Source organism: Copadichromis virginalis, linkage group LG3, assembly GCF_057382275.1.
Source record: "Copadichromis virginalis isolate Kocher_CV1m ecotype Utaka linkage group LG3, C_Virginalis_male_GT1.1, whole genome shotgun sequence".
NCBI classification, from domain to species: domain Eukaryota; kingdom Metazoa; phylum Chordata; class Actinopteri; order Cichliformes; family Cichlidae; genus Copadichromis; species Copadichromis virginalis.
Genome location: NC_140620.1, coordinates 31599644 through 31609288, shown reverse-complemented (window position 1 = coordinate 31609288; position 9645 = coordinate 31599644). Strand labels below are relative to the sequence as shown.

The window sequence follows — 9645 nt, the reverse complement described above, 5'->3', positions numbered from 1 at the left end:
TAAAAATATATTAAAACTCTTAAAGTCTTTGTTGTGACGCTTCAAAGTGAAGGCAGCGGAAACTAGTTTGCCTTTGAGATGTGATAGAACTTGTTCCACTAATGGCAAACTAAATGGACTGCACATAGTTTAGAAATATACTTACTCGTGTAATTAAGATCAAACTAACTAAAGACCAAAACACCGCAGAACCATATGTGACCAAGTGGACTTCAGGGACTAGTAGCCACAACTCATCATCACTCAGGAAGCTCCACTCTGAATTAGCAGACAAAGGTAGGGGTGGACTCCTTGGGCAAAGTGTAGGGGGCCCCGGGCAAACCTGTGCCTTTCAACATGTCACAATGGACATGTCGAACCTTGTCCAAGTCTCCCACAGGGGCAATGGTATATACAGCCCCATTCCCTTGAGGTGCCCTGAACACCTGGTAGGCAACGGAGCTCCATAGGTCCTGGATCTTGTGCCGGCCCCGGGCACTGTGATCTCGAAGATACACCAGTCGACTGACCTGTAAAGGCGCAGGGTGGACTCTCTGATCATGCCGCTACTTGAGACAGTCAGCGGCCATCGACAACCATGTCCAAGCTCCCTCAAAAGCCACTATTAACCTGGCTTGATGCTCAGCAATCCTGTACTTTTCCTGGCACTGGGTCCCGGGCCAATAGCAACGCTGCCTGACCAGTTCAGTGGTACGCTCAATATCCTGGTGCTCATGGTCCTTGTGCAGTTGTCTCAAGGTCTCAACCCCCCCACCCCCTCTTGAGACGGGAAGGCCCCAGTCTACAGCTTAGTAGCAGAGGGTAACACCGCAGGACACCGAGCCTGCTGAAGCAGAGTTGGAACTGAAGTCCCAGGCACCACACTCTTGACCAGGCTAGAGCCTGTCTCATACTGTTGAGAGAGAATGTCAGGATTCCCATTGCTGCGGCCCGAGTTGAAGTTGAAGTCGCTCCACCAGAACTCAGACCAGCGCTGTACTGCCAAGTTTCTAAGTTGTTGCAGCTCCTCTTCCATGGCGATAATCCTAGACAAAATGTCTGTGAAGGTTCTCAGTCATCCAGGTCATCGTAGTCTAAGGAGCTTGGAAAGAAAAGCGTCTGGACTTCTTTAAGTTGCTTGAAGATGTTTCACCTCTCATCCAAGAAGCTTCTTCAGTTCTAAGGTCAAATGGTGGAGAGTCCCAGATATAAACCTAGTGTGAGTGACCCCCACAGAGGGGATTAGAGGATCATCATGGGGTCCTTTTGTCCCTCTGTGGGGGTCACTCCCACTAGGTTTATATCTGGGACTCTCCACCATTTGACCTTAGAACTGAAGAAGCTTCTTGGATGAGAGGTGAAACATCTTCAAGCAACTTAAAGAAGTCCAGACGCTTTTCTTTGCAAGCTCCTTTGAATCCTAGACGAACCAAAAACAAGGGAAAGTTAAGGTAGTGAAATGCTAAAATCCTGTTTCTATTCTTCCTGAACCTGGATTCTGCTGTCTTGTCTACAATCAACCACAAAAAAAAAGTCTTCAAATACTATGATCAGTACCTAAATAAAACAATTTACGAGACCCTCAACCTCAAATGTGCATCCTGTCGAACATAAATGAAGCATCAGGTCCCAGAAACTGATCCCTGGGGCACAGTGTGCTCAGTAACTGGAAAGCAGAAGATCTCTGAGTAACTTAACAATGAATTCCATGTTAAGAGGGATGTGAGCAGTTATCCAGTGGGTAAGAGAATCTTAAGAGAAATATTAATGGTGGGATAGTTTGAAGAACACTTGAGAAGATTCTCTGCAAGCTGCAGTGACTGAATACCTGAATTATTGTTTTTTTTAACCACTTTGAAGAGTCTCCTCAATAGATACAGTAAGAGTTTCCATCATAACAGATACTGTTCAGTTTTCTGACTAAAACTGAAACACCGAGTACAGACTTTCACTGACTGAAATTTACATACAAAGTGCTTGGATTTTTATTTTCCACTTTGTTGTGCTTATTGCTGCACAACAAAGCACCTTGCAGGGATTGTTCCCACGCTGGCAAAAGTTTACTGCAAATGATAAATGATGCTATATTTTGTAAAACAACATTTTATCACCTATTTTTAACAACTTTTTTCACACAAAAAAGTCAGAAATCTGTAGTGTTACGAAAAAAAATTATATATTATCACCAAAAATGTAAAACAAATTTTTGATGTTTCACTGGGTTAATGCACTTATCTTCATGCTTTTTCCAGAGTGTACTAATCAAACATCTGCACTCAAAAAAAATGAAATTGGGTGGTTGTTAGATTTACAAGATTGAAACTTCTAATTTGAACAAAATAATTTAACATTTCTATGGTGAACATAATTAAATCAAATAGACAATTTGATGTAAGCTACCAATCAGTGTAAAATTAAAACAAAAAACCAAAAAATATCTTTCACATCTCGTAAGTCTTACACGAAATAAAAAAATACATTTTTTTTATTGCGCCATGTGTGCAGAGTGTTAGATTTTTTTAGTGCTGGCTTGATATTACTAACAAATTGGGTGCATCAACACCTGATATATGGATAACATCTATAGAGGTGCATATAGCCAAACCTTTACAGGCTTGCTGTCGGATACTTGTGCACCCCTGCCTCCTCAGTGCCATGTGAAAGTGTTTTTTTCTGAAGCTGGAGGGGTTATTACGAAAAAAAAAAAAAAAAAAAAAAGGGGGAAACTCACTGAGTCCAAGCACAGTGGAAAAAAATATATTATTTCTTAATAAGACTGACTAAAGTTTTCAGGACCACAATCACTGTGTCATCATTTGAAAACACTGCAAAAGTTTTACATAAACGTCTCCTGTCTGATTGGATTTATTTAAAGAAGAGGGCGTCACTAAGTGACAAGATTTGTGACCAGCAGGGAGGGGCTGTGTGCACACGAAGCCTCAAGAAACTTAGATGAAAAAAAAACTTACATAAAAACAAATACCGGAAATCACTTTAGCAGAGACCTTGAATAATAATACAATTAGTAATAGTATAAAGAGCAGTAATGCTATTACTAGTTTAGTCTCTGTAGTTTTTCCTCCAGGTCATTAGGTGGCGATGATCCGGCCGATAAAATTAAATCACATGATTTCCGGCGGAACGTTAAGAAAAAATAACAAAACAGGGTGGTATGGCAAAGAGGTTGTGATGAAGCCAAGGCATAAAGCTCAGTTACCGTTGATATTACTATGTGTAGCGTTCGGATTAGGAGGTGAAGGAGCGGACACCGAGGGGAAGCCAATGTTAGCCAGTATCGCATTGTTTTGTGCACCATGAATTTACGAGGGCTCTTTCAGGACTTCAACCCCAGGTAACGTAGCTGCGTCTCAGCTAGCACCGTAGCTAGTTAGCATGGATTAAGTGTTCGGTGAGATCGTCTCTCTGCTGTTTGGAAAAGAAAAAGTAAAAAGCAGACTCATTATGCGTGTGGAAATCACGTTCTCTGGTTTCTGGTTAACCTACAGGGATACCTCTCAATAAAGTAACTAATGCTAACTAAAACCTAACCAAGGCCCGGCTAGCAGGCTAGCTGTTACCACCGATGATTTGCTAGTTAAAGACAATTTAGTGTTGTCTACAGTGGATTGTGGCTCTAGTTATGTCATGTTTCCTTTTGTTTCAATTGCCACTTTTCGGTAAAAACAAACAAACAAAATAAAAAATGATTAAAATAAAGTTATTTGGCATTTGTGCACATATAGTAGGTATGGGTACACAAGAAATACTGTTCTAAAATGTAACCAAAATTGTATTTGTTAAAGTTGTTCTTATGTTGGCCTGCTTTTCTTAAATTGGAGCAAGTTTGTCCACATGATTGCTGACAGCTAAGACTCAATACCCTACATGCTGCACTCAACATATCTATCAAACTACCTGTCAGAAAACAAAGTTTTAGAAATCTGTCAAAAACTATTCTAAGCTCTAAGGCAGGGGTGTCTGACTCCAGGCCGCTAGGGCCAGAGTCTGCAGGCTCTAGATATCACCTTGGGTCAACACACCTGAATCAAATGATTAGTTCATTACCAGGCCTCTGGAGAACTTCAGGACATGTTGAGGAGGTAATTTAGCCATTTAAATCAGCTGTGATGAATCAAGGACACATCTGAAACCTGCAGGACCCTCGAGGCCTGGAGTTCGACACCTCTGCTCTAAGCGTTAACCATTACACAAAGTTTTAAAAGGGATTTTTGTAATTACCATTGGGTTATGGCAGTTGTGGTATAAACCTGTCTAATACAGTTGTTAAGCATCTTATAATAAATTTTCAAGTGGGAGAAAATGAGCTTTCCATATTTGCCTTTAACTATAAAAACTGCAAAGCTGCATCTTTTTTCATCATCATGTCTTTCATTTTTCCTCTCTTCTGTTGCAGCAAGTTCCTAATCTATTCTTGCCTGCTGCTTTTCTCCGTGTTGCTGTCCTTGAGGCTGGATGGAGTTATCCAGTGGAGCTACTGGGCTGTGTTTACGCCAATATGGCTGTGGAAGCTGTTGGTCATCATCGGGGCGTCTGTGGGCACCGGAGTCTGGGCCCACAACCCTCAGTACAGGTTAGACTCTCTCACTTGTATGTGAATTGGTAGTTAGAGTGTAGACTGTCTGTAAAAAGATAGACGTTCACTATTGCTTAGTGAAGTCCCCTTGTGAAGCTTTTCCTCAGGCTCTGTTTTATTTTCGTAGTCATTTTTACAATTCATTTTTTATTTAGTCTGACCTGAGTGTAGTGATTGAATCTGTAAAGTAAATAATGGAAGTGTTTACTGGGGTAACAGAGCGAGGGAAGCGGGGCAGTTTTCCCAAAGTCTCCTGTAGCATCAGAAATGTTTTTTTGCAAGCAGAGGAGTTGTTGCCTGCTGGACAGTGAAAAGAATGCAGGGTCGGCTTCACTTTCTCAGAGAGAAGCTCTGTCCATCTATTCTTGCTGTCTGTGGTTTAAAGTAACTAGCAGACCCTGAACTGTGCACAGCTCTTTGCATTGGTGTTAGGTAAACAACTGTATACTGTTACATTTACCAGAGCAGTACTGATTTTTAGAGTGATGAATTTGTTAGACAAAATAAATATGTAAATATGATGATGCTCACCCAGACTTCATCTTCTTATTGTTGTCGTCTCGTTTTAGACTTAAATCGGTGGCTTACTTTGATCATTTGACAGATATAATCAGCGGTCGCTGGTCTGTACTACAAATATTAAAATTTGGGCTGATGGTTAAAATTCATAGCTTAACGAATGTGGCATGTGAACACAGTCATAAGTTTGTCACATGGTGCTCAATGTAACTGCCAATATTAATGATTTGTACACCCTATAAGGATGTTGACATTTCCATTACCCTGGGGAATGTTAATGAATTCATCTAGGAGAAGATTGGGAACATACGTTTAAGTATGGTGATAGCAGCAGCCCAGGTTCAGCTTGAATGCTGAGATCAGGGCACCTGAAGTGTTTTAACCTTTATGATGACCTCTGTCAGGGCTGAGGGGGAGACGTGTGTGGAGTTCAAGGCCATGCTGATAGCGGTGGGGCTCCACGTCCTGCTGTTGATGTTCGAGGTGCTGGTGTGCGATCGGGTAGCGAGAGGAAACTACTTCTGGCTTCTCGTCTTCATGCCACTCTTCTTTGTGTCACCCGTTTCCGTAGCAGCGTGCGTCTGGGGGTTTAGACACGACCGCTCTCTTGAGGTAAGGCGTCTGATTTTTATGAGGAAACTCAGAAACTATGATCGTAAAATATCACAAAACTACACTTTTCCAGCTGTTTGTCAAGATTCAGTGTCAAAAGATACAACAGTGAGGGGTTTGTATTTTTGTTATCCTCAAATGTTTTATTCATCAATCTTTAGTCAGAGTTGTTTGAATTAAAGCCTGATCCGTGTCTGAAGTCTTCTGCATACTGTTCTTGCATTATCAGACTCAACTCAGGCAAAGTTGCACTTTTTTAAACATCGTGTATGAAAAAGCAAGAAATGGTCTTAAGGGTAGTGCTTTCTGTGAGTTGAAGGTGTTCATGACGTGTGAAGGTCTTGGCCAGCTGTGAAGCGTTTGTATGTTCTCCCAATGCCGGCGTAACTCTTGGTCTCCAACAACACTGGTTGTTTTTGTTGCATTTTCTGCATGGCTTTAAATCCCACTGAGAGTGTTCATATGTAGGATGCGTGTAACAGAATAGGCAGTTTAATCAAAGTACAGTCCTGAACTTCTGTCCTGATTGTTTCTCCCTGTCTTCCTCTCCTCAGCTGGAGGTGTTGTGTTCAGTAAATATTCTGCAGTTCATCTTCATCGCTCTGAAGCTGGACAAGATCATCAACTGGCCTTGGCTGGTGAGGCACACAAAACATGCCACTTATTGTGCTTCCATTGTGACCACAATCTGTGCTGGTCCTGAAGCCCTCTTTGAACTTGCTTTAATGACACCCTGCCTGTGTTTGTGTGCTGCAGGTGGTGTGTGTCCCACTGTGGATCCTCATGTCCTTCCTGTGCCTTGTTGTCCTTTACTACATCATCTGGTCAGTCCTCTTTCTCCGCTCCATCGACATCATCGCCGAGCAGCGGCGAACTCACATCACCATGGCGATCAGCTGGATGACTATCGTCGTACCGCTTCTCACATTTGAGGTGAGGCGTGAAGTCTGCATCATCTCGTGTTGTTTAAAATGGCTAGCTGTTTGGTCTCCAATGTAAAGGCCAAGACTCAGCAGTCCATCTGCATCTTAAGGATAAAGGTCACTCTTTCAAGGATGCCAACGTTCACATTTTGGACAGAGAGGACAGATGGTTTGAAAGAGGAGTGAAAGAAGCCATCTATGTCCACTGTGAGCGACCATCTTTGAACAGAGGCGGGGGTTTACGACACCAACTCTCTGCCATCTATAATCCAGTTTTGAGTTCCCTTCCCAGACGCCTTAACGCCCACTCACATCCTGGGCCATCTGACCTCAGGAAGGTGGGGCCAGGTTTCACAATGAGCTCACCCGAAACCCTGGCTGATTGTGACCCACACCCGTTTTCACATCTAGGCTTATGTGATTAGGTAGAGGATCATTAGGGGGTCCTTTTGTCCCTCTCGGGGGGGAAACTCCCACTAGGTTTATATCTGGGACTCTCCATCATTTGATCCCAGAACTGAAAAAGCTTCTCGGATGAGAGGTGAAACGTCTTCAAGCAACTTAAAGAAGTCCAGACGCTTTTCTTTGTAAGCTCCTTAGACTGTTACAGTCTTTGGCTCATGCTCGTCTTCTTTCTTTTCATCTTTCTTGTTTTTAATAAATACAAACTAAAATATATTGTAAAGCGAGCTGGAGAGAATGGCGGATAAAAAGCCTTGCAAACTAAGGCACAGTTGAACAGTCTAAAGTGGGCTGTGAACCATGCTCAGCGCAGGCACTTAGACCATAAAGACAGACGCTCCTGTGGTGTCTGGTTGGTAGAGTCAAAAATCGCTGCACACATGCATGTTTTTTCCTCCCAGCAGCAGGATGTCTGATAACATTCACATGTTTTTACAGATCCTTCTGGTGCACAAGCTAGACGGTCACAACAGCCTGAGCTACGTGTGCGTGTTCGTCCCTCTGTGGCTCTCCCTGCTCACACTCATGGCCACCACCTTCGGCCAAAAGGGAGGAAACCACTGTGAGTATCTGCAGCTGGACTTGTGGTCCCTGCTGCTGCTGTTGTTTCAGAAATCCCACAACTTTCCCTTAATATAGCTTCATTAAAACTTTTATCTTTCGATGTTTGTCATTTCTCGGACTCCAGCAAATAATGTTCTATGAAGCTGCTGGTTCTGTAAATCATTTGGTCTGTAAAATGTGAGGAAAAATAAATGAAAAGATTATATTTTGACTTTTTGATTGACCTGAGAGTAAATGAGAGGAGGGTAAATTTCCTTTTAATTATTTATGTGGTCATATTTTAATAATATTAAACTTTGTCTGCAAATCAAAAGCTTTTCATTGTTTCTCTCTTCTGCTCCGTCCTTATTTCCGATCAGGGTGGTTCGGCATCCGGAAGGACTTCTGCCACTTTCTGCTGGAGCTCCTTCCCTTCCTGCGAGAGTATGGCAACGTGTCCTATGACCTTCAACGTAGTGAGGACCCCGAGGCGGCCGAGGATCTGCCCGTCCCTGAACCGCCGCCAAAGATTGCCCCCATGTTCCACAAGAAGACCGGCGTGGTGATCACGCAGAGCCCCGGGAAATACTTCGTCCCGCCACCCAAACTCTGCATCGACATGCCGGACTAATGGCGGGTCAAAGCATGAGCAGTCGTGGGTGCCGAACTAAAAAAGCCAAAACCGCTTCAGAGACTGTTTCTTTTGTTTTGTTTTAAATCCACTCTCCACTGAAGGATTTTGGTCCCCCCCCACCCTGAACTGTGCATCAGCATGCCCAGCACGGGCAATCCACCTGAACTAAAACGGCGATGGATCCAAGATCCCCGCTGTCCTCCTGACTTGCTGCCTTTAAAGGGTGAAATCATGGAACCCACGAAGGGACAGCTTTGTTTTTCACCTCTCGCTGGAGCCACAGTGTTGTTGCTGACTCCCAGTTGTATCTGTGGTGAGGAAACATCCAAGACTCTATTGGATCTAAACTTCAGGGTGACATGATGCTGACATCAGTGAGAACTGGATGCGTGTAGACTTTAAATGTTCGCTCTGAACTGCTGTAGATCTTTGCTTTATGTTCAGAGGATGTTAAAAACAAAATCAACACTTTTTGGGTTTGTGACGGGGACCATTGGAGAGGCTCCATACAGGGATCAATGTAACCCTGTCCTTTCAATTCTCTCTTCATCATTTAGGTGTAAAAAAAAAAAAAAAAAAAAAGGGTGTGGGGCTCAGAGGAAAAGTTTCTATCTTTTTTGTTCAGGGCTGCCTTGGAGCAATACTTGTGTGTCAGTGCATTGAAGCAGCTGTTGGGCTGCTTTCTGATTGCACATTTGGAGAAAAGATTCACAGGGCTTATATGTAGGGCTGTGCAAAACTACACGATCCCCAATACTCTGCCCCAAACATGCAAGTTGTTTAAACGAATTAGTTTGGCTAAGAGGGAACTTTTTCTCAGCCACCCCAAACGGGAGGAAAGAGTAAAGTTTTGTTTTCCAAAGCGTTCGTGCACTCTGCAAGCATTGCTTTAAGACTACCCTTGAAGAAAAAAAGCATCTTTTCTTTAAAAAGAAAAGGAAATAGCACTTTGTTACTATGTTCCAGGAGGAACCCAGTTTGACTCGTTGGATTTTTCTATTCCTGTTTAGTTTTTGTTTTTGTAAATAACACAACTTGTCAAGTTAGGGACCATAGCGCTGACGAGAGTGGGTGGGGGCAAAAAAGTAAACGTAAATGCACTCCTGATTTTTGATTGAGGATGGTAGAAAAGATTGCACAGCCAATCTTATGAATGTAATCTGTGTGACTGCAATTTTAAGGTGATGTAGCATCCTTAACATTAAACTGACGGCTTGGGTTTTTGATTGAAGAAGTAAGGAGTTGAGCAGAGTTTAGAAGCTAACACATATCTACATTAAGTCTAACCGTGAAAATAAAAATCTTGACCTGTTCAGGAGATAAAGACAGCGAGCCCTCCCCTCTTCTTTTTTTTTTTTTTTTTTTTTTTTTTTTTTTTT

General features: G+C 42.7%; 1 protein-coding gene across 1 annotated transcript; it reads left to right on the top strand.

Moving 5' to 3' along the window:
• The first annotated feature begins 2908 nt into the window (after positions 1–2908).
• tmem185a (transmembrane protein 185A) lies at positions 2909–9594 on the top strand. Its single transcript, XM_085450681.1, has 7 exons — positions 2909–3331; positions 4394–4570; positions 5497–5704; positions 6259–6342; positions 6461–6637; positions 7528–7651; positions 8013–9594. The coding sequence occupies exons 1-7, from the start codon at positions 3294–3296 to the stop codon at positions 8261–8263; spliced, it is 1059 nt and encodes a 352-aa protein (XP_085306807.1). The 5' UTR covers positions 2909–3293; the 3' UTR covers positions 8264–9594.
• The last annotated feature ends 51 nt before the right edge of the window (positions 9595–9645 follow it).

Bases quoted from the DNA above. Each gene is read 5' to 3' on its own strand.
- tmem185a (XM_085450681.1), top strand. From the start codon at position 3,294: ATGAATTTACGAGGGCTCTTTCAGGACTTCAACCCCAG. The intron at 3,332-4,393 runs GTAACGTAGCTG...CTTCTGTTGCAG, and splicing joins TTTCAGGACTTCAACCCCAG to CAAGTTCCTAATCTATTCTT. The intron at 4,571-5,496 runs GTTAGACTCTCT...GACCTCTGTCAG, and splicing joins GCCCACAACCCTCAGTACAG to GGCTGAGGGGGAGACGTGTG.